Source organism: Lucilia sericata, unplaced genomic scaffold, assembly GCF_015586225.1.
Source record: "Lucilia sericata isolate MDLA Ls3-8-SP2 unplaced genomic scaffold, ASM1558622v1 Contig000094F_arrow, whole genome shotgun sequence".
In the NCBI taxonomy this organism is placed as follows: domain Eukaryota; kingdom Metazoa; phylum Arthropoda; class Insecta; order Diptera; family Calliphoridae; genus Lucilia; species Lucilia sericata.
The window spans coordinates 99,003-125,536 of NW_023994126.1; the positions used below are offsets into that span (position 1 = coordinate 99,003).

At 30.6% G+C, this 26,534-nt stretch overlaps 1 protein-coding gene across 4 annotated transcripts in view; it reads left to right on the forward strand.

Annotated features, from left to right (window-relative positions):
* Nucleotides 1-4,734: 4,734 nt before the first annotated feature.
* LOC119599874 (molybdopterin synthase catalytic subunit-like) overlaps nt 4,735-26,534 on the forward strand; it is a 44,168-nt gene continuing 22,368 nt past the window's right edge. The window contains exons 1-3 of one of the 4 annotated variants that reach the window (XR_005231101.1): nt 4,735-5,156; nt 5,217-5,508; nt 7,936-8,596. Coding sequence is in view for 3 of the 4 variants with exons in the window: in XM_037949795.1 (XP_037805723.1) it covers nt 5,028-5,156; nt 5,217-5,508; nt 14,441-14,550 (531 nt within the window). In the remaining variant the exon portion in view is untranslated. Of the gene's footprint in view, nt 5,157-5,216; nt 5,509-7,935; nt 8,597-14,440; nt 14,566-26,534 lie in introns of those variants that run through there. The other 3 variants (XM_037949795.1, XM_037949796.1, XM_037949793.1) reach the window with 3 other exon arrangements.

Sequence of the window (26,534 nt, forward strand, 5' to 3'; positions counted from 1 at the left end):
TTTTAGTAACATTTGAATTTTAAATAATTGTTTTTATGTTTTATAATTCAATTTTTCATTCTACTTTTGAAACTGAAAATAGTTGTTTATAATTTATTGAGTTCCAATATGTCCGGTAATTTTTTCAAATTCGGCCTCTTTGGGGAATAAACGGGTAAAAATTGTAATTTGGTACTTCTTTTGCACCCCATGTATCTTTTAAACCAGAGAACATTCAAAAACTATTATTGAATCCTTCATAACACCGGTACCAAGTGACATTTTTTGGTACTTTTTCATTCTCCAACTGGTACTTTTTGAGTTTTCTATGATATTGAAATCGAAACATGAAATTAATAATTAAGGGACTTTTCGGATCTTTTTGGTTCTACAAAGGTACTTTTTGAGTTTTCTATAAAATTTAACCTAGAAACATGAAATTAAGCAAGTAGAGTCCGGAGTAAATGAGAATCTATAAAATGGGACTTATTGGTAATTTATCGTACTTCGACTGGTACTTTTTTGACTTAGAAACATGTAATTAAGCACTTGAGAATCTATAAAAGTGGACTTTTTGGTACTTTTTCGTTCTTCAAAAGGAACTTTTTAAATTTTCTATAATATTAAACCTAGAAACATGAAAGCATGTAGAGCCCCGATTAAGTGAGAACCTGTAAAAGGGGACTTTTTGGTTCTTCAAAAGGTACATTTTGAATTATTGTATAATAATCAACCTAGAAACGTGAAATTTAGCATGTAGAGCCCGGATTAAGTGAGGTCCTATAAAAAGGGACTTTTTGGTACTTTTTCGTTCTTCAAAAGGTACTTTTTGAGTTTTCTATTAAATTGAACATAGAAACATGAAATTATGCACTTAGAGCCTGGAGTAAATGAGAATCTATAAAAGGGGAACTTTATCGTACTTCGACTGGTACTTTTTGAGTTTTCCATAAAATTAAACATAGAAACATAAAAATAAATATGTAGAAACTTTTCTGTGAACAGGTAGATAGCGTAAATGACGTATCGAAGATAAAAAAATTCCTATCCAAAACTCATGTCCAACCGGAATCTATGATCGATGACACGGGCAGGAGGCTTGAGGATATGGAGGAGACAATGAAACTCCTAATGGATTCTCATTTCCCACCCGGTATATCGAATAACATAGATGAACCGATATTGGAGGAAGGGGAGGGTAACACGGAAATAGTTATTACAACTGACATGGTTAAAGGGGCAATCAAGAGCTTTGCTCCCTATAAAGCTGCAGGGCCGGATGGAATTTTTCCGGCACTTTTGCAGATGGAGGCGGGACTGGTTTCCGTACATCTGTCACAGATATTCACTGCATGCTTAAAATTGGCATATACCCCAGTTAAATGGCAGGATGCAAGGGTAATATTTATACCCAAACCAGGGAAACCTAGCTATGCGACACCTAAGTCCTATCGACCGATAAGTCTTACGTCCTTCCTACTTAAAACCTTGGAACGGATAGTCGATATCATGGTTAAAAGCAGCATATCTTACAATGACCTTAAATATAAGCAGCATGCTTATGTAAAGGGACGATCGGTGGAAACCGCTTTAAATGAAGTTGTCCACTACATAGGTGAATCTTTCGATAGCAAACTGTATACACTGGCAGTATGCATTGACATCGAAGGCGCTTTCAATAACGTGCACACTGATACCCTTATCCAATCCCTAGACCAGTTTTATGTTGATCGGGTGCTCCGTAACTGGATCAACTACATGCTAAGGAACAGATGGATAAGCTGCGAGATGTACGATATAACTATCAGGAAAAAGGTATTTCGCGGTATACCACAGGGTGGCATTTTGTCACCTTTACTCTGGGTCACCACGATTAATAGCCTCCTAAGGACCCTAACCGAGAAAGGACTTAGACCTGTCTGCTATGCAGACGATGTCGTAATACTTTTAAAGGGAAAGGATCCAAATTACTTGTGTAGAAGAGCTGAGGAGGCTCTGAATACGGCCTTGAGCTGGGCTCAACCGAGAGGCCTAAATGTGAACCCGGCAAAAACGGAAATCTGTCTTTTCACAAGAAAGACAAAAATTTCTACGTATACTGAACCTTGCTTCCTGGGCAAGAAGATACCAGTGACAGACAAAGTTAAGTACTTAGGTGTAATCCTCGACCGGAAATTAAAATGGAGACACCACATAGAGGATAGGATCAACAAGGCACATCGGTGCTGGGCGATATGTAGGAGAACTATATGAAATGGGGTCTTAGTCCTACTATGACAAATTGGCTTTATAAAAGTGTAATTAGACCAATTCTAGCTTATGCTTCAATAATCTGGTGGACTGCTTTAGACAAAAAGTGCAATATCAAACTACTACAGGGAGTTCAGCGTACATGCTGCTTGGGTATAAGTGGTGCCATGTGTACTACTTCAACCAAGGCTCTGGAAACGTTGTTAGATATTCCACCCATTGAAACATATATAAGATATGAGGCGGCGCTTACAGCCGAACGGCTCTTTACTTTAGGCGAACTGGCCAAAAACGGTTATAGGACACGTCATCAATGTATACTGGACACATTGGAAGGTTATACACATTCATCGGACGTGCCTGATCGCATACCAGACACTGAATATGTCGGAAACTTTGAAACGCTAATCCCAGATAGAATGTCTTGGTCAAGCGGAACATTAGAGCAAATACCAGTAGGAATCCGTTGCTACACGGATGGCTCTAAATTAGGGGACAAAGTGGGTCTGGGGTTCTATATTGAAGACCCAGAAACAGAAATATACCACCGTTTACCTAATCATAACACAAGCTTCCAGGCAGAAGTACGAGCAATAACGGAATGTGTAAATTGGATTAGAATAAATATGGCGCCCACAGGGCTTAATATATTTACCGACAGCCAGAAGGCAATTTGTGCGATATCAGGTGATAGAATTAAATCTAAGACCGTATTGGATTGTAAGAAAGCTTTAACTGAATACTCTCCCAGAGGTAAGGTTCACATCATATGGGTACCAGGCCACTCGGGAGTAATCGGCAACGAAAGGGCGAATGTAATAGCTTTAAGGGGAAGGGAGCTCGATGTAATTAACCTGACAAACGCAAAACCATTCGACGCAACAAAAGCTGAATTAAAAATATGGATGAGAGAATCCCATAAGGCCTCTTGGAATAATGAAACGGTGGGTAGAACCACAAAGATTCTATGGGGTGACCCTGATGAGAGCAAGACGAGAAATCTTCTCAAAATGAGCAAGTCTGAGGTTAGTATGATGGTACGTATTCTGAGTGGACACAGGATTACGTGCACATCTATACAAAATTGGACGTGCGAATTCAGACGAATGTAGAGCATGTGGAGAGGACAGTGAAACTCTGGAGCACTTTCTTTGCCATTGTCAGGCATTCGTCGAAGTTAGATCCAAGTATCTTGGAAGTGATGTTATTCCGGAAATAACATTCTTAACCAACACAGATTGGAAGATTCTTAGGAATTACGTCCAGGAAACTGAGTTTCTGAACATGGAAAAATAATACATTCAGTGAACAATTTTTTTTTTTTTTTTTCTGAATTGGAGCGCACAACAGGCCCGATAGTGGCCTAGGTGTATTTCTTCGGATTTGATGTAGTATACATCCTCCTATCAACCTAACCTAACCTACTTATTTTAATCATAAAGAAATTACCGCTAAAATGGGAATAGTCTGCTTTTAGAGTTGCGAGTTTTCATACACTCTAATAATGTTTTCAAACTGAAAATTTTGGAATATTTTTTAATCTCTTTTGAAAGAACATTAACATCCATGTAAACATTTTGGGTAATAAATTGGGGGACTACCAATGAGGGGAGCGGAACCTCAAATATGAATTAAATACAAAAATTCGTTTATCTGGGAAACTAATAGAACAAAATTCTTCAAATTTTGCACGAAGAACTTTAATATTCATCTGAACATTTTGGTGAATAAAGGGCGGACTTTCATCTGGGGGGCTTGGAGCTCCCATATGAATTAAAAAGAAAAATTCGTATATCTGAGAAACTATTAGAGCTAGAATCTTCAAATTTTACTGAAGAACATTTAGAGAAATTGCAATAATTTGCGTGGAATCTCCCATATGTAACAAATTGTATATCTGGAAAACCATTGTAGTTAGAATCATCAAAATCGTTAAGTGGGTTTCTTATTTATATTGCTTTTAGGGTAGCACAACTGGGTATAGCTAGTAAATACGTTATTATTACGTTATTGATAATTTTCTTAATGCAAAATTTTTTAGAAACTGATTTTCTGCAACATGTTTTATATGGAGGATAGGGTTAAATATCGGCATATCCTCGTAAAACTTGGAGAAAGGATTTGTTTTTAATTTTTAAGAATTTTTTATTCATCCCTGCATAATTTCTCACACAACTTTTGAGCTTGCTCTGTTTTGTTTTTATAAACAATATATTTGTTTCTAAAATCCCACTTTCTGATCTCTCGGATTCCGTTTTTATTTAAAATCGTTGAAAATTTAAAAACTAAACGTAGTTGAAAACTTGCCGGCTTACATTCGATTTTAAGCCGCCGCCGACATATTTAGTGTCAGTCGCCGCCGTCGTTAATATTTGTCGGCGCAGGGCTCTGGAGTAAGGTCGGTTAAATTTGTGTAAATATGATTTATCGTCGTCAGAATATTTAGAAGATTAAAATGTTATATCTGTGATTAAAATGAACACTCGCTCGACAGCCGTGAATGTCCGAGTACTTTTTTTTGCTAAAACACGTGAACTGTCCGGACTAAACGAAGTGAATTATGAATTAAGTTCTCCAAAAATTGTTGCATCCGATCTTTTGCTTAAAATTTGTAAAGACTTTAACTTGGAAGTGATTAGAGAAAGTTTAATTCTAGCTATTAACGAAAGCTACTGTGAAGATTTGCATTCAGAACTACAATTAAACGAAGGTGACGAAATTGCTATCATACCACCGATAAGTGGTGGATAATATATACATAACTAAAAATTTGTGGGATTGCGATAGATCGGAATATAATGAATCATTTGATACTTACCCGCGATATTTTAAATGTTGGTGAAATTAGTGACACCGTATCCGCTAAATCTTGTGGAGCAATATCATTATTTGTCGGTACGACCCGTGATTGTTTTGAGGGAAAAAGGGTAGGAGCGTTTTTGTAGTAGTACATTTTACACCTTGCATAATATCTGGACTGCTTACAGGTATGTTCATTGGAGTATGAAGCCTACGAACCAATGGCTATTAAACAAATTGAACTTATTTGTAAGGAGCTTAGGCGTCAATGGCCAGACATAGTAAATATCGCAATATGCCACCGTTTGGGTTTAGTAGAAGTTCGAGAGGCCAGTGTCGTGATTGCTATTTCTTCACCACATCGTAAAACATCATTGGACGCAGTCGGGGTTGCAATAGATGAACTTAAGAAACGTGTACCGATCTGGAAGAAAGAAATATACGATGAAAATGAATCCACTTGGAAAGAGAACAAGGAATGTCAGTGGCTAAAAAAAAATCCAATCAGATAGTAGTAATATTTCCTTTAATATTTGTTATTATTATTCAAAATAAGTATACAAGTGATCCATTATTATTTACCAGCAAAAAGTAAAATATTTCTATTATTTACGTTTTTAGGTCTAATTTTCCGAAAAAAAATAATCTACTATTAGTGGTACCTTCTTATACTCATTTATTTTACACGTACAGTTACTTAACCATTTCTATTCCAAGAAATGCGATTGAACTCATATACAGTGATGTTCCTTAAAATAGAGCCACCTGCTCATTCAAAGTTTCTTTTCACTTAAAATCTTTGGATCGGGAAATATGGAGTCATAAAAATTTCGATTTTGAGGACACAAAAGTATGGAACCTCCTTAAAAATTTTAATTATTTTTATGCTCGAGTCTTTTTATTATTAAGCTTTAAAACAGTTAAGTTATATTCCCTTTAAAGGGTACACCGAGCTCACAAAAAAGTTATCTTCTATTTAAGTCAATATTTTTCGCTTCAAAAAAGTGCAATTTTCGCGACATTTTTTGGTTTAAACTTATATACCATTTTCTTGGAGACGGTGTTAATCTGTTAACTACATTCCACATGCTGTTAAAATACGTTCAACACATTCCCCGTTAAAATTTAATTTCGGACAGACCTGAATGGGACTCTGACACATATGGTGGAAGCTAGTAGGGAGAAGTTCCCAAATCTGGAGAGGAGATTTTAAGTTGTTTCCCAGGGCGGACGCTGTAGGGGAAATTATTTCTAATTTTTTTTGAACTTTAAGTTTTAAACGTGTTGTGGGCCACCTAGGACACACCTGAACGGATGGAAGCTAGGAGGGAGTAGTCTCCATATCTGGAAAGGGAATTTTAAATTGTTTCTCAGGGCGGATTGTAAGTAAGGGCATAGAATTTATTTCTAAATTTTTTGCACTTTAGGTTCTAAACGTATTTTGGGTCACCTACGACAGACCTGAACGTGATTCTGGCACATAGGGTGAAAGCTAAGACGGAGTAGTGTCCAATACTGGAAAGAGTATTTTAAGTTGTATCTCAGGGAGGGCGCAATAAGGGGTGGAATTTAATTAATTTTTCTTTTGTACTTTAAGTTCCAAACATATTGCGGGCCACATGGGACAGACCTGAATGGGATCTTAACACATAAGGTGAAAGCTAGGACGAAGTACTGTCCAAAACTGGAAAGAGGATTTTAAGTTGTTTCTCAGGGAGGGCGCTATAAGGGGTGGAATTTAATTAATTTTTCTTTTGTACTTTAAGTTCCAACCTTATTGCGGGTCACATCGGACTTTCCTGAATCGGAGCTAGGACGGAGTAGCGTACAAAACTGGAAAGAGGATTTTAAGTTGTTTCTCAGGGAGGGTGCTATAAGGGGTGTAATTTAATTAATTTTTCTTTTGTACTTTAAGTTCCAACCATATTGCGGGTCACATGGGACAGACCTGAATCGGATCTTAACACATAAGGTGAAAGCTAGGACGGAGTAGTGCCCAAAACTGGAAAGAGGATATTTATTTAGTCTCAGGGAGGGCGCTATAAGGGGTGTATCTTAGGACATAAGGTGAAAGCTAGGATGGAGTAGTGTCTAAAACTGGAAAGAAGACTTTTAGTTGTTTCTCAGGTAGAACGCTATAAAGGTTCGAATTTATTTACACAGTTTATGTTCCAAATGTATCGCGGGCCACCTAGGACAGACCTGAATTAGATTCTAACACATAGGATGAAAGCTAGGAGGAAGTAGTATACGAAACTGGTATGAGAAACACTTGTTTATTATTCAATAACTTTATTATTTTATTTTAAATGTATTTTATACTTAGTAGCCTTATACCCCATTTTCACATACACGAAATCTAGTACTTATGAGATTTCGAGCCAAATCTACTTGATTTTAACTAGATTTCCCATACAAAACAAAATCTACTTCGTAACTAGATTTCGTTAAAATCTACTCAAAATCTAATAGTTTTTAGTGATGCAACTCTGTTTTTTCCTAAATAATACTAAAAAATACGACACTACACAAGAAAAAAGAGGAAAACAAAACAAACAAAAAAAATTAAAATGTCGACAAAATTTTTATAAATTGAAAAACATGAATGAAAAGTTAATCTAAAATAAAAGGTAATGTTATATTTAAATATCTATTTTTTTTATTTTAAATGGAATTTTGATAAATATTCCATTTTTCCTTCTTATTTTTCATATCACACACTTTTTCAAGTAATATTAGAAAAAATGAAATCTTCTTAAATGTCAAGAATAGTAAGTGTAAACGGACTAGATTTTGAAAAAGATTTTAAATGAAATCTACTAGATTTCGTGTATGTGTAAATGGGGTATTATCCTGATTCTCAATTTTTTTGTAATAAATAGACGTGTTTCTTTAAAAAGACAAAAGTTTTAAGTCTTTTAGGTGAGAAGTGGAATCTGAACGGATATTTTATTAACAACGAATTTTTACCTAACGTTTCCAAAATGAAAAAACTTTCAACATTGAAAGTGGATGAGCTAAAACAGCTATTACGCGAACGTGAATTACCAACATCAGGTTCAAAGGCAGAACTTGTTCAACATGTAGCTAATATGCAACGTCAACATGTCAATACAATTTCTAACGAATACCCAAGCTCACGTCAAAATGCAAATTATTCTGCTCGAACGTGTGGAACGTGTAGATAGTGCAATACAGGCATATCGATGGGAAGAAAAGTGTTTACTTTTTGCGGTGTACAGTAAAATGAAAGGCGCCGCTCGTTTATGGTTAGATTCTCTTCAAGTTCTTCATTCCAAATAGAATGATTTTTCCAGAGTGTTAAAAAGAGAATTTGTAGCGACACAAGATGAAGCAGAAATTCATTTTAAAATGATAAGTGCCGTTCGGAAAAGTGATGAAAAAGTAACGGATTATTGTTTTAGAATTTGCGCGCTCGGTAAACGATACAAGTTGAGTGAAAAAGCAATCGTTAAATATATTCGGGAAGGACTACAGAATCGCGAAATTCAAGTTGCTATCGCTACTCATAAAATCGATTCGGTTAAACAATTACGGGAAATTTTAAGTGAGTACGAAAGAAATGTGTCGGATAAACGTATGTTTATGAGAAACACTTGTTTATTATTCAATAACTTTATTATTTTATTTTAAATATATTTTATACTTAGTAGCCTTATCCTGATTCTCAAATTTTTTTACTTTGAATTGATTGTCATAATTGAATATTTCATTGAAAAATAGTTTTTCATATTAACAAAACGACTTTCGCACAGTGGTATAGGAAAAAAAAGAGGGAAATAATTCGGTAACTTCTAAACGGTTAATCCGATATTAATGAAATTTGGTATGCACAAAGAGGAGGTGTTGTCGAGTTTAGGTTTTGAATTTGGACCTTATAGGCCAACCAGGAGCCCGGCGGGGGGGTCCTCAAATTAGGACACCTCGGCTATGTTAAATTTTTAAAACGATCCTATTCTTCATTTGAGTTCCGATTTAAAAAAATTTCGTATATAGAATCTCCTCATCGAGCACTATAAAAAATGTCGTCGTAGCTATAATTTGATATCGACTATGCGATTTGAGAATTTTTGCTCAAAATTGAATTTTCCATAAAAAATAGGGTTTTTTGGATGGACCTAGTCCCCTCGGTATCAAAAATTTTTAGGTTTTGTTTCATTTATCGTAGTTTATGTAAAGTCAGCTTTCCAAAAAGTATAAATTCTATATACATCTTCTTAGAAACTTTTTAGATAACTTAAAAAGAAAAAGATACTTTTTTCCCAAAAAAATGGCAAAAAATCGCCTTTTTTAATTTTTTAAATTAAAATGCCTATAACTTTGGACTCAGTCATGATTTTTACATAATTCTTTCACTGCTTGATATATAAACTTGTTGTTAAGCGAATAAAAAAAATGGCGAAAATCGGGAATATTTGGACCCGCTATTATCAAAAAACTAAAGTAAGGACGGTAAAAATTTTAAAATTTTAATTTTCAAATGCGAATATCTCCTAAACTATAAGAGATAATTTACTGCTACGATGAGGAGATTCTATATACGAAATTTTTTAAATCGGAACTCAAATGAAGAAATAGGATCGTTTTAAAAATTAAACATAGCCGAGGTGTCCTAATTTGAGGACCCCCCGCCGGGCCCCTGGTTGGCCTATAAGGTCCAAATTCAAAACCTAAACTCGCCAACACCTCTTTGTGCATACCAAATTTCATTAAAATCGAATTAACCGTTTAGAAGTTAACGAATTATTACCCTCTTTTTTTTTCCTATACCGCTGTGTTTCTTTTAAACCTTTGTAATAAATAGACGTGTTTCTTTAAAAAGACAAAAGTTTTAAGTCTTTTACTGGTAAGGGGATTTTAAGTTGTTTCGCAGGGCCCGTTATAGGAAGTTGAATTAGTTTCTGTTTTTTTTTTGTACTTTAAGTTTCAAACGTTTTTTATTGTTGTATTGGAATTTAAAACTTTAAATCGTTCTCCTGAAAATTACAAAAAAACTTTCTACTTTTGCCTTTTTACCACAGAAATGTGTACGACTAAACAAATTTAAGGGTTTAGATTTTATGAAAATATAACACCGTGCGACAGCAATTATTGGACCTGAACGAGACCATATATACATGATACTAGAGGTCATTTGAAGTGAAACTGCGTTTTCAGTTTTTCAATTTGTGATCTTTTCTCCTTTATAAAGGACTTTAACCTTGTAAGGATATTAAAATTTATTAAAATGACCTCTAAGGTTTCAACATACATATATTTTTTTAAGAAAAAAAGAAAATATATAAGAAATTCCAAAGGATATAAAAGGATGAAATTTTCAGAGGACATCCTTTAAAAGGAGAAAAGATCACAAAATGAAAAACTGAAAACGCAGTTTCACTTTAAATGACCTCTAGTATCATGTGTATATGGACTCGTTCAGGTCCAATAAAAAAACTGTAAAATTGTATCACGTTGTAATGTTTGTCAAAGTAAAAATTAAATTTGTAACCAAAAAATATTTCATAACTGATAACAATTTTGTAATTAATTTTCATTCAGAATAAGAGAAATTCAAAAATAGTACATATAACATTGTACATATGTAGGAAACATTAAGTTTTTTACTTATTTTTCAATAATTCATTAAAAATTTTTGAGAAACAAAAGCTGAAATAAACAATAGTTAAGACCTCGGTTAGCAATTGAATTTGTAGCGAATTTTTTTTTAGTAAAAAATTAGAAATTTTTTTTTTTTTTTTTTTTTTTTAAATCAAATTTTGAAAAATGTTTAAGCCAAAGAATATAAAGAAATTGGGGCTTGTCAGTTGGTACGTAAAGGAGTTGTCATTCGGTACCTAACTCTAAGTATGTATTGGTAGAATTTTTGTATTAGTATTGGAGCTCCAACCACTTTCACCACACTTTTCAAACATACATACTTGCATAAAATCGTACATAAAAATTTTAGGAAAAATAAATAACATTTAAATTTCTACATTCGCAGATTTTTTAATTTATTTTGCTCACATCTAATCAGTAAACATTTAATAAATATTTTTTTCGGACTTAAAATCTCTTTTTTTTGCAAAAAAATAAGTTTATTTTAAATCATTTTTTCATTTTCAATATCAAAATGTACAACTTTGTTTTATCAATTTTAATTTCAACACACAAAAATTAACTGTCAAAAAAATTAAAATAATATTTTTTTAGTTTGTGAAAAATAAAAATATTTCGGATTGTTAAATGCGATAAAATTGTGTAAAAAATAGTTATGTGTTTGTGAAAAAACGTCGTTCAAGTCCTATAATCCCGGTATTTTCGGGAAAAAGTTTTGAAGTATTGTGAGAGAATTGAGTTCTCACAAGTGTGTTGAATTTACACAGAACTCGTCTGTGAAGAGAAGGATATGTTATTGTTGTAAAACAATGTCATAGTCCAACTTCTTATTATTCTTTGGTTTAAGCCTAGAATCAAAAAATAATAAGAAATTAGGGCTTGTCAGTTGGTACCTAAAGGAGTTGTCATTCGGTACCTAACTCTAAGAATGTATTGGTAGAATTTTTGTACAAGTATTGTAGCTCCAACCACTTTCACCACTGAATCAAAACCTACATAGTTGCATAAAAACGTACTTAAAAATTTTTGGAAAAATATAAAACATTTAAATTTATACTTTCACAGATTTTTAATCTTATTATTGCACATTTGATCTGTAAACATTTAATAAATACATTTTTCAATTTGTTTATTCCCCTATTTGCAAAATATTATGTATATTTTAAATTTATTTACAATTTTCAATACTAAAATTTACAACTTCGTTTTTTCTAGTTTTATTTAAATACCTCAAAAATTAATTGTCAAAAAATTAAAAAAAATATATAAAACTATTTCGGGCTATTAAACGGTGTAAAAATGCGCAAAAAATTACAAAATGTGTTGTGTGTGTGAGAAAATGTGAAAGAAGTGAAATTATCTCCATATTTTCGCGAAAAAAGTTGAAGTGTTCTGAGACGGATTTTCACCAGTGTGTTGAATTCATACAAAACTCGTCTGTGTGGAGAGGGATATGTTATTGTTGTAAAACAATGTCATAGTCCAACTTCTTATTATTCTTTGCCATGATGTAATAAGTAAGGTGAGAGCGTTTTTTTAGAATAAAAATAAATAAATTTATTTTGACACAACCCAAGCACTTTTTTAATAAAAAAATAAAAATCAGCTGTCTTAACGATTTCACCATAGACTACTCATAGACTGGAATCAGCTGATTTTAGCTATATGGCGGAGGCAAACAAAAAAAATTTTACGAAAAATCAACAAAAGAAAATGTAAAATGAACCACGGGAGATTTAAAAGAGGGACAAATATATAAAGATATATTTCCATCTCTCTTCACCTTACACTTAATTTTTTTCAAATATAAAAAACAAATTGCATTACAGTCAAACCCATTTATAACTTTTTCTTGCTCTTTACGAACTCATCTTAATTACCGGAATTTTGATAACTATTTTGATACAAAAACATATTTTATAAAGAATTCTTGGTTAAAACGAATTACTATTTAGTCCCATGAATACAATTTTATACATTTATCCTTTTTTATATCGAACTTCAAAAAATATGCGTTGAATCAAATAAACGGGTTTTACTGTACATGCAAGTCAAAAAATTTGTTTGTGGTGTTGATAGTGTATTGAAAAGTGTTTTATAATGAAAGAACATTAAGGAATAATTAAAAAACAAATCCAGTACACTTTTAATTAGAATCTAAGCAAATATTTAATAAAATAATTGTTTTCTTTTTAATCTTATTTTTTTGCAATTCTTCTTCACATACAATTTCTTGGATGTTTTCATTTTTTGCTATTTTTTTTCAAACGAGCGATGAAAACAATCATACATCTCACACACTCATCGATTTTTTAATACATTTTATTTTTTCTTTTGCTCTAAAATTTTACCTAATGGCGGAACTCAAAAATGTTAAAAAAAAATGTAAACAAAACCATATGGTTCGAATTTACTTTTTTGACAGCTGTCAATGGTTTCTTATCTGGTTATCTGTGGATTTCACCTTACTTAGTGCATCCTGATTCTTTGCCTAGAATATTACCGTAGAACAGGGATGCCAGATATATTTTTGAAAAAAATCGTCAATTTCCCGATACATTTTTAAATAATCGTCATTTTGGTTTTCAGAAATCGTCAAAAAAATCGGAGAATATGAAAATCTTAAAATTTTTATAAAAAATTAAAAATATTGTAATATTTTAAGATGAAATATAATAAAAAAATTATAATATTAATACATATTTATGTAAAATTCGAAAAATACGGAATATTATTGCTCAAAATTCAATAAACTTTGAGTTTTGAAGAATATTCATTACTGTCGAATATTCTTCAAAACTCAAAGTTTATTGAATTCTAATTAATTATAATTCTTTTCTAAAGTTCTTATTATAATTCTTTTCTAATGTTCTCTTAATGTTTTCAACGTTCTGGCATTTTTAAAAATATCAAACATAAATACTGCTAAAATTAACATAGTGTACACATAAGTTTTTAGGTATAGAAACTTGTTCATCTTTTTCCTTAAAATTCTCAAAGTTTGATGCATCACAATATTGCTTGATTTAGTGCACAAGGAATATTTTAATCTTTTTAAGAAAAAAACTATTTGTAAAATTTTTGAAAGTTTTCTGTAAACAAGTACTTACTCAGCAAAAAATATTCTTGATTTGGAAGCAATAAATATAACTACTACATCTTAATTCCTTCTATTGCATCTTAAAATTATTGCCTTACAAAAAAGATTTTAGAAGGCATATATTCAGCAATTATTATTTGTGGTGTAGAAATTTGCTTCTCAACAGCTCAAATTTTTGCATCTTTCTAAATTTAAATCAATGTTCAGTGTTGAAAAATAATATTAATTCACTGAAATCAGAGCAATTTCAACAGTATGAAATATGCACATTTTGGATTCCTTAGGCAGAGCCTCTACGAGAAGAATCCCATATAAAAATCATATATTCTTTCATAACAATTGCAAGCAGTAACAACTGCTCTCTGCCTCACATATCTGCTTCTGAGGAAGCACTATTTTTTGCTGGGTAGATATAAAAAGATTAAACTTGGTGAGATTTCTTCGTAAAATTTAGTTCTTTTACAAAACTTGTTTGTACTGGATTTAACTTATACAGTGTGAAAATTTGGTTCAGATCTGTCGATCTCTTCAAAAGTTATAAGAAATAATGTACATAGCATACACATTTAGATGTAAAATATGTTTAAGCTTTGAGAGCTTAAAACTCAAAACACACTTTTTCAACTTAAAATGTTTTATAATAGCTCTTCTAGAATTTAATTTCTAGTTTAATATAAATTCTATTTTTAGTGAATTCCAAGTTTAATACAAAGAATAATAAGAAATTGGGACTTGTCAGTTGGTACCTAAAGGACATAGAATATTACCGTAGAAGCCCAACTCTCCCGGAAAAACCCTAACTTCAGCTGTCAAAAAAACCTAACTCTAAATATGTATTAGTAAGATTTTCTTTAGAAGTGTTAGTGTATAAAACATAACACATGTAATGCCCACGTAGTTGTATAAAATCGCTCGAAATAATATTACATATAATGTTTTTATTGCATTTTCTTAAATTAATACATTTTAAATTGTAGATTGCATTTATAAAAGAATGATAATATTTGTAATGCATTCTATATTTGTTAAAATGTAAAAATCTTTAATTTCTTGGATTATCATAAATTTGTTTACTACTGAGAAATGCTACTCTGCATCATCAATTTGAAATTAGAAAAACAAAAAATTAAATGTCAAATAATTGAAAATTAAAAAGGTTTCGATAAAGAAAATATATTAAAACAATTGTAGAAAAATAAATAATGTGTGTTTGTGTTATAAAAATTGTGTCCGAATCGTTTTTTTGTGCGAATTTTGGACCTGAAATATTGAATATTTGTTGTTGAAGCTTTGTGTTGAATTCACACAGACCAGGTAAGTGTGAAGAGAGAAAGCTCTTTTTTTCCTGGAAAAGCTTGAGTTGGCAATCCATGTGTATTATCTATGCTAAAGGAGTTGTCATTCGGTACCTAACTCTAAGAATTTATTGGTAGAATTTTTGTACAAGTATTGTAGCTCCAACCACTTTCACCACTGAATCAAAACCTACATAGTTGCATAAAAACGTACTTAAAAATTTTTGGAAAAATATAAAACATTTAAATTTATACTTTCACAGATTTTTTAATCTTATTATTGCACATTTGATCTGTAAACATTTAATAAATACATTTTTCAATTTGTTTATTCCCCTATTTGCAAAATATTATGTATATTTTAAATTTATTTACAATTTTCAATACTAAAATAAAAACGAAGTTTTGTTTTTTCTAGTTTTATTTAAATACCTCAAAAATTAATTGTCAAAAAATTAAAAAAATATATAAAACTATTTCGGGCTATTAAACAGTTTAAAAATGCGCAAAAAAATTAAAAAATGTGTTGTGTGTGTAAGAATATGTGGAAGAATTGAAATTATCTCCATATTTTCGCGAAAAAGATTTGAAGTGTTGTGTGAGAGACACACAAAACTCGTCTGTGTGGAGAGGGATATGTTATTGTTGTAAAATAATGTCATAGTCCAACTTCTTATTATTCTTTGGAGTTGGCCTTCTACGGCATAGCTGCCAGATTTGACGATTCTTCGTTTCAAAAATAGAAAAGTGATGATTTGACGATTTTTTCCTTATAACTGACGATTTTTGAAAAATTAAAAAAATTAAAGATTTTATATATATATTTTTTTTTATTTTACAGTGAAAAAAGGAAATTAATATTAAACCAAAGAATAATAAGAAGTTGGACTATGACATTGTTTTACAACAATAACATATCCCTCTCCATACAGACGAGTTTTGTGTGAATTCAACACACTGGTGAAAATCCGTCTCTCTCACAACACTTCAAAACTTTTTCGCACCGAATGACAACTCCTTTAGGTACCAACTGACAAGCCCCAATTTCTTATTATTCTTTGGCCAACTCTCCCGGAAAAAAACCTATCCCTACAAACATTTTCTATTGCGGAAGTTACCCGCGTGCTAAAAGCTCGTCAGCGATGTTGCGGAAGTATAATAATTCTTGTCACCAGTCGGGAAGAACTGATGCCGAGCTGGGGAACGTCTAAGAGTAACGTGGAAGATATTCTGGATGACTCTTAGAAGTAAGGTATTGCCAAAGACTCTTCTAGATGTGACTAGGTGTGACTTCTTGAAGTGACTACTGTATCATCTAGAAGTGTTCCTATTTTATCTTCTAGAAGATGAGTTTTCTCTTCATCTATTTGCATACTCACCAAAATAAAATTATAAAAATAAATCTAAATAAAATGAAATTTTATAGTTTTTATTGAAATAATTGAAATTAAATTAGTAGAAAAAATAATTGATTTAACTAATCTAAAAAAAGTAATATATCGTCATATGAAATCCAAAAAGCCCTAAGTTACATTGAACAAATTTTTCAGGAGAAGCAAAAAACCGTCTAAAATGATAAATAAACCAAAAATGTTCAACATTTTCTCAAGTTAAGCTTATTTCTCATTGATAAATTATTATTTGAAGAAAAATGTGCGGTTTTTGTTTTACTTTTTTGTGAAACTTACGCCCTTGAGAATTTGTTTTTTTGAAACCCAAAAGGGCCTAAGTTACATTAAAAAATAGTAAATTTTAACATTTTCAACTAAATTTAAATGTAAGGTTTGTTTGGTATTGAAAATGGGCAATATCGGTCCACTTTTTTGGATAGCCCCCATACAAGTCGACCTCCATGACGATGAAATTCGGTATAAGTTTCTTACGAACCAAAACCTTTTAACCAATTTTCTTCTGAAAATGACTTTAACACTCATTACTGGCCGAAAAATGCGAGTATAGCGATGAAATTCGGTATAAGTAAGTTTCTTACTAACCAAAACCTCTCCACCTATTTTTTTTAGGATCGGCCCATAAATGAGCCTTTCCCTTCTGAAAATGGCTTTAACGCTCTTTACTGGATAAAAAATACGAATATATCAATAAAATTATACACAATTAAGTTCCTCGCGATCCAAAATCTCTTTGCCAACTTTTATGTGGATAGGTCCATAATTGACCCTACTCCCCCTATTGAGTCCACTTCAGGAAATGGCTTTAACGCTCATTACTTTCTTAAAAATACTAGTAAAGCGATGAAATGCGACACACGTAAGTTACTTACGAGCCAAAACCTCTGTACCAATTTTTTTTGGATCGGCCCATAAATGACCCTTCCTCTATATAAAGTCCCCTTCTGCAAATGACTATAATGCTCATTACTGGCTTAAAAATATGAATGTAGTGACGAAATTTGACACACATTAGTTTAATGCGAACCAAAATCTCTCCACCAAATTTAGGGAGGATCTGTCCATAATTTACCCTACCACCCATACAAAGCCCTTCAGAAAATTACTATAACGCTCAATACTGGTTAACAAATACGATTATAGCGATAAAATGTGATACAAGTATGTAAGTTCCTCGCGAGCCAAAATAATAAGGTCCCCTTCAGAAAATTACTTAAACGATCATTACTGGCTTAAAAATATGAGTTATGAAATACGAATCATAAAAGTGCGAGTACATCGATGATATTCAACGTAAACAAGTTTTATATGAACCGAAATCGGTCTACAAAAAGTTATGAGGATAGGTCTGCAATAAGATCCTCTTTAGAAAATGTGATGAAGAATATTCAGAAAATTACTAGTACAGCGAAGAAAATCGACATAAAAAGTTTATACTTAGGAACATAATTCTTCATTCCGAATTTAATGAGGACTGGTCTATAACTGACCCTAGAGCCTATAAAAGGTTCCCTTCAGGAAAGAGTTTTGGTTATTAAAATAAAAGTTTTCCTTATTTAAAATACGAGTGTTGCGCTAAAATTTGGCATAAACAGGTTCTATACAAACGAAATCTATGTACAAAATTTTATGAGTATCGGTTCATAATTGACGCATATAAAGGTCCTCTTCAGAAAATTACTCATACGCTCACGGTTTAGAAACCGTATTGGATATTTTGTTTCAAAACAAACAAAAATTAAAAAAAAATAATTCCAAAATACCTTTTTTCAATTTGGTCCAGCTCACGAACGGTCATCGCTAGACTTAAAATATTTTGGGAATCATCATAAAACAAAGCAAGGTAAATTTTGAGAGGGGTAACAAAAACACGTTTTTGCTTTCCATACAGAGTGGGAGTGTACATATGTATCAAAAATTTAGAATTATTACCTTATAATAGATAATTTTCAGGAAATCTGTATTAATATTCCAACTGTTGACTGGTATACTTCTAAAAATTGTAAAACGTTGGACTCTAAAATATTTTTGTAGTTCTTCATAAATTTTATGATCAATCCATCAAATTGTAAGAGTTATATTTTGGAACGCATTAATCCTTCAACGAAATAAACAAAAATAATGTTATAATTAATATTGAATATACATACTTTTGTATTTATTGAAATTAACTGTTATACTTTAGAAAGCAATAAAAATAGCATTCTCTTATGATCAATACATATCCCACCAAAGTTTAAACGGTCAGATCCATTTTTTACAATTTCTGCAAATAATCGACATTTAAGAAATCGATGAAATAAAAATGAAAATATTCAAGAAATTGGGGCTTGTCAGTTGGTACGTAAAGAAGTTGTCATTCGGTACCTAACTCTAAGTATGTATTGGTAGAATTTTTGTATTAGTATTGGAGCTCCAACCACTTTCACCACACTTTCCAAACATACATACTTGCATAAAATCGTACATAAAAATTTTAGGAAAAATAAATAACATTTAAATTTCTACATTCGCAGATTTTTTAATTTATTTTGCCCACATCTAATCAGTAAACATTTAATAAATATATTTTTCGGACTTAAAATCTCTTTTTTTGCAAAAAAAAATAAGTTTATTTTAAATAATTTTTTCATTTTCAATACCAAAATATACAACTTTGTTTTGTCAATTTTAATTTCAACACACAAAAATTAATTGTCAAAAAAATTAAAAAAATATTATTTTAGTTTGTGAAAAAGAAAAATATTTCGGATTGTTAAATGCGATAAAATTGTGTAAAAAATTAAAAAATAGTTATGTGTTTGTGAAAAAACGTCGTTCAAGTCCTATTATCCCGGTATTTTCGCGAAAAAGTTTTGAAGTATTGTGAGCGAATTGAGTTCTCACAAATGTGTTGATTTTACACAGAACTCGTCTGTGAAGAGAAGGAAATGTTATTGTTGTAAAACAATGTCATAGTCCAACTTCTTATTATTCTTTGCTAAGAACATTAATTTTAACATACATGGTCTTGACTGAATAATATTCTGTAAGTGGGAACTATTTGGTACTTTTCTATTCTTCAAATGGTACCTTTTAGATTCTTTATAATGGTTAATCGAAACACACGGTAGTTATTAAATGAGAATTTATTGAGAGAGATTTTTGTACTTTTTCGTTTTTCCGATGGTACTTTTTAATATTTTTGCGATATTGAACATAGATATTGAAAATAAAATTTAAAATGTAGGGACCTTAGTGAATGAGAATCTACTGGGGTGATCGAATCGATTTTTCAACCGGTTTTAAAACCGGTTTTTTTCTGCTTTACCAGTGTCGGTTTTTTCTTAATGTTGATTTTTCGAATATCGAATAACCCGGTTTTTTCACTTTTTAAAAACCGGTTTCGAATACTTTTATTTGCTTTGTATTCAAAGATTATTTAAATGAAATTTTTAAGTAAATAATAATACAGTCCGTCTAAATTTTAAAAATATTCGAGTCGAGGAACTAGCGTATATTTGTTCCTTTGGTTAAACTTTTTTGATTTTCCTAATTAATTAAAAAATTTATTTGTAAAATTGATAACTGTTTGATAAAATTTTATCAATCTTAAGATTATATTCCAATTAATTTACGTCTGAAATTTTATGGAAGTGTTGGAATGCCTATGCAAATTTCCTAAACAGGGCTTTTAAAATAAGATAGGATTACATAGTACCTTATGTTTAAGAGAAGTGTCCCAGTTTTTTTATATTAAAGAAATAATGTAAATCAGACGACTAGATCTAAAGTTATACGGCTGTATTTATAAAAACTTATTTTAGGTTTATTAAACAATTTTAGGCAAAATTCAGGAAAATCGTATTTATAAACGTGAAATAGCTTAAAACACCTTCAATAAACCATTGACAATTAGAAGAATTTTATTGTAGGCTCGACCCTTCTTTAAGCCAACAATAACTTGATTTTTAACAATTTTTTTCTCAGATAAAGTTTTTCCGGTAATTTTAGGTTGATTGCGAAAAGTAATTATGGTTTATTTTAAAATAAAATCTAAAAATTCTAATTTTAACGTTTACAAATTTGTAAATAAAATCCCAGAAAATTTTTAAACGATTATATTTTGAGGAAAAAACTCAAATCTAGGCATTATTGGATTAATGCATGAATATTTGACAATATTCCAATTGTCCAGCACTATTTTTAGGCAATTTGGAAATGCCCGTCTGTCAACCAAATGATGAACAAAATCATTTGTTTTGGCTTTTTCAAAGTTTGTTGGTTAAATATAATGCCATAAAGTAATTAACCATGTAAATTATATTGATTAGTGTTATACTAATGCAAAATATATTCGCCGGCATTAAAATTAGTCAAATATCAAAGAAATTTATCAATATTTGCAAAAATTTATCAAAAATTACAAGGAAAATAAGTAAAAATAAGAAAATGTGTCATAGTGATGTATATTTTGTCGCAAAATATCCGTTATTCGGATACTTTTAATAATAATTAGAAATTATATGTTATATTTATACATCTGAACTAAATAGACATTTATTAAAGCCATATATATATTTATTTTTCTTAAAAGTTTGTTTTTATTGTCAAAAATCTATTATAAACAAAAATATGAAATTAAGAAAACCGAATCAACGAATATTTTATCCTAATTGTACGCAACACTAACACATAAAATGACAGCCATATTGTACAGTGCTGCCAACTTAAACATAAATCAGCACAATAGTTAATATACGTTTATTATTTGTTTATGAATATCATAATTTTATTAATGGTTTTTAAGGCTAAAGTGTGCTTTAACTATTGAGTGCATTAAAAGCAAAATAAGATTTTTTTATAAATACAAGCGATAATCTTTTAAACTATTAAAAATCATTTCGGTCCATGTTTTATTAATCAAATTTAAACATAAACATTAAGTTTTTCAAATTAAAATATATTTTTTTATTTATAATGAAAAACCGGTTAACCGGTTTTTTCTGAATTTGAAAAATATCAACCGGTTTTTTTTAAATGTCAACTATTCGAACTCCGGTTTTTTGAAAATGTCGAATAATCGATCACCCTAGAATCTACTGAAAGGGACTTTTGGTACTTTTTCATTCATCAAATTATATTTTTTGAATTGTATATAATACTAGATTTTTGTACCCGGCGTTGCCCGGGGTTTTAAGTGGCTTCATAACATTATACTTAAGTATTCTCCCCTTTCCCTTCCTTCTTCATGTTTGAAAAAATGCTAAAGGTCTCTTTATGAAGAAATTCATTATAATTTTTTTGTGATCTTATAAAGCTACAAATGAAATTTCATTAATATTGAACAATATTTATAAAAGGTACCAACACAGTTCCAAAAATACTACCCCATACTCTTTTTCTCCATGGAATTACCCAAATTTATGTATTTTGTTTAATAAATTTTGTATCATTTCAGAAATTGATGTTGAAAATATGAGTCCTGTAGAACATTTATTAAAAAAATCATGTATCTCCCCTTTCTTCCTCCATTTTCCTCTCTAATGAAGTTTTGCAAAAACTCATTACTTACTATCAAAAGTACTTATTTTGCCGGTTTTCACCCATTTTCTCCCTTTTTGTCTATAACGCCCGCCAAGTATAGATCTAACTTTGTTACAAATTTTTAGAAAATCGGTCCAGCCGTTTAGGCGTGAATGACGAACAAACAAACAAATTAACAAACAAACGAACAGACTTAAAAGAGATTTATATTATATATTAGGAATTAGGTTTTTAGGATTAGGATTTCATACAGCGATATTTAAAATTAAAGTCAGATAGGAAATTTATTAAATAAAGTAAAAAATTCCCTTTTTTACCCACTGAATAGATGCTTTGCAAAAACATAATTTTTTAAATCATTGCATATTTAAGAAATTTCATAAAAGTACCAAAAATAACAAATAATTATACTTTTTTATTCGTTAAATTTAAATAACCCAAAAATATGATATTTGTTAGTCCCTTGCTTCATTAAAATATTAATATTTAAAATTTGATGTCTTTTGGCAATTTTATACAGCAAACATCGATCTAGCCGTTTAGGCGTGATTGACAAACAAATAAACAAACAAACGAACAGACTTCCAAAGAGATTTATAATATATATTAGGATTTGATGTCTTTAGGACATTTTATACAGCAAACATAGAATTCCTTTTTTAACCGTTTTTACCCCCATTGGGTGGGCTTCCAAAATATGCATATTTCCGATACTATAAAAAGCGCAGTTGATATAGAACAGATAAAAATTAGTCTCAAAGCACAAAAGTACTAATTTTGCCCGTTTTTCCCCTTTTGTCATATTTCTGATACTTTAAAAAGCTTAATGGAATATATTTTGGCTTAAGCAAAGACAATAATTGGTATTTATGCTTAAAAGTACTAGTTTTGACCGCTTTTCATCCATTTACCCCGTTTTTGAAAAACGATATAGCCTATAACGCCCTCCAATGATAGATCTACCTATGTTCCAAATTTCAAGAAAATCGGTCTAGCCGTTTAGGCGTGATTGACGAACAAACAAACAAACGAACAGACTTACAAAGAGATTTATAAGATACTAGATTTTCGTACCCGGCGTTGCCCGGAGTTTTAAATGGTTTCATAACATTATACTTAAGTATTCTCCCGTTAGAGTAAACTAAAAAATGTGCTTTATGTCCATAGAACAATTTCTGAAATTTTTCAACATTTAGAAATATAAAAATTTCGTTGACTTAAATAACATAACATAGCATTTACGAAATGAAAAAAGTTTACTCATTTTATTCCTCACTAAGAGATTACTTCACAAATTTTTTTTCCAATTTACAAAGCTAAAAGATCCCAAAATTATAATTCTAATACTATCTAGTTAGGTAAAACTATAATATACATATTTAACTTAGGAGAAAGAATAATTCTTGACTTAAAGCATAAAGTGCTAATTTTTCCCTAACTTATTCATGTTTCAAAAAATGCTGAAGGTCTCCTTATAAAGAAACTCCCAGCTAATTTTTTGTGATCTTATAAAGCTATAAAAGAAATTTCATTGAATTTTAACAATATTTATAAAAGATACCAACACAGTACCAAAAACACTACCCATACCCTCTTTCTCCATTGAATTATTCAAATTTTTGTATTTTGTTTAATATATTTTGTATCATTTCAGAAATCGATGTTGTAGAACATTATTTTTATTAAGAAAATCACGTCAGAGAGGATCCTTTCCCTCTTTAATAATGTTTTGCAAAAACATTTTTCAAAAACACATATTTTGACCGATTACGGAAAAATATTAATAAAAAAATATATATTTCTCAAATTTCATAAAACTACAAAAAATGTAGCAAAGGAACGCATAATAAGCCGTTTTTGCACATTTAGTTTGAATTTCTTTTATATGTTTTTCCCTCTGGGGTGGACTTTCGAATACACATATCTCTGAAACTAAAAACTCATCGTCTAAAATATTTTTACTTAAGAACGAAAAAAATCAGACTAAAACATAGAAGTACAAATTTTTCCTGTTTTTTCGCCTTTTCTCCTATTTCGAAAAGGAACTTTGCTACATAATACATATTTCAGAAAGCTTAACCAGAAATGTTTTTGCTTGAGCACACTGAAAATAATCCATGCTCAACTTATAAAATTTCGTAACTTCTATTTTCGTAATATTTACAAAAATTTCGTGTATAATACGAAATATTGCTTAATAAAACCCTTTTCTATTTTTACGAAAGTACGAAAACCTTTCGTAATATTTTTTCATAAATTTTAGCGAAATTAAACATAATGATATTAAGTATATTATCATTAGATAAAACTACAACATTTTTATAAAATTTAAGAAAAAGTATAATATAAAAAATTGACGCATTATTTTCATAAAAAAAATTAAAAATTCGTGTGGAGAATAATTTTTAACTAATATTAGAAAAATAATTTTAAAATTAACAAAAATGTTTGCATAAATTAATATTTCGTATATTTTACCATATTTATTAAAAATTCACTGTTTTCAATTTATGTAAATTAATTTTTTTTATTTTGCATTATACTAAAATATTTCGTACAATTTCGTATATATTAGGCATGGATTTTTTTCAGTGTATAGACAATAATTAGTATTTACTCCCAAAAGTAGGAATTTTGTCTCTTTTACATCCACATACCCCTTCTTGTCACTTCTAATCCAAGTTTTGGAAAAGAATATAGTATATCACACCATACACCTATATATCTAACAATGTTTCAATGGTTCAAATTATGCACAAGCTACAGTTCGCAATTTGCAAGATAATTTGATGAATTTGGCACATACTCTTCTAAGGATGAATCCTATTGAAAATGATTAAAATCGGACCATTATTTCACATAGCCCCCATACAATCGCACCCCCGAATATGGCTTTTGAGCTCATAACTATGTTAAATGTGCTTGTATCACACCAAAAATCTGCAAAACTAAGTTTTTTATATGTTTTAATGACACTGCTGATTTTCGCAATGATCGGTCCTCTTTTGATCACATCCCCCATATAATGTCCCATTCATAAAAGGACTTGATGGTTAAAATTCACTTATAAACACTAATATTACGGCGATATTCTACATAAATAACTTTAATGTAAACCTTTACCAAAATTTATAGGGATAGGCCCCTGTTAACCACCTACCCCCATATAACCCTTTTTCAGAAAATCCTTTTTTGTCAATAAATTGTTAAAATATTTTTGATATAAAGTAAAAATTAATTTAAATGTTTTATTATTAAAAAAATAATCAACATTTGTAACGTAATCACTGATGTAGGGCATCATATCGTCAGCCATGATCAACTATAAATTTTTACTTGTTTATTTATTTGTTTTATTTATTCACTGCAGTAGTTTGAATTGTCTGAAAATATGAATTTATTGAGTCTCTTTACGCAGCAAATACAGATTTCCCTTTTTTACCGGCTTTTTCCCTAAGGATGGGAGTTCTAAATATATGAACATAATATTTTGGCTTTAGAATAGAAAAAATCATTCTTAAAGCACAAAAGTACTAATTTTGTCAGATTTTCGCCATTTGGCCTATTTTTTTGTCCCCTTCCGGTCCAATTTTCGCAACGGCACTTTATTAAATTATATTTCTAACAAATTAAGTAGTTTAATCGAAAATGATTTTGCTTAAGGATAGACAAATCAAGTATTTACTATCAAGAGTACTCATTTTGCCCCCTTTTTGTCCCCTCCTAGTCCAAGTTCTGAAAAAAATATATAGCCTATAACACTCTCCAAGTATAGATCTAACCATGTTCCAAATTTGAAGAAAATCGGTCCAGCCGCTTAGGCGTGATTGACGAACAAACAAACGAACAGACTTACAAAGAGATTTATAATATATACTAGCTATACCCAGTGTGCTTTGCTACCCTAAAAGCAATAAGTATAAATAAAAAACCCACTTAACGATTTTGAAGATTCTAACTACAATAGTTTCCAGATTTACAATATGTTACATATGAGAGATGTCAAGCAAGTTATTGCTAGTTCGCCTGTTTCTATCTATCGCCAATTTCTATCTATGAAAATTTTGAAGAATATAAGAGTTTCCAAGGTACACGAAATTTTGTAATTAATTCATATATGTGGTGCCAAGCCTCCCATTGAAAGTCCGCCCGTTATTCTCCAAATGTTCTTCCAAATGAATGTCAAAGTTCTTCATGTAAAATTTGAAGATTCTAGCTCTAATAGTTTCTCAGTGGGGGCTTCAAGCTCCCCAGATGAAAGCTCGCACTTTTTCCCCAAAATGTTCAGATGAATGTTAAAATAACTTGTGCAAAATTTTAAGAATCAAGTTTTATTAGTTTCCCGAAATTATATATTTAATTCATATGGGAGGTGCAAAGTTTCCCATTGAAAGTCCGCCCGTTATACTCTAAGAACGGGTTTTTGAGATGGTAATCAAATGCCAATTAATAATCAGATTAGTTAATCTAAAAATAAATTTAATCTTATGTTAATCCCCTTTGATGTTTTTGAGTACAAGATTAAACTTCGCAGTGTTGCCATACAAAACAACA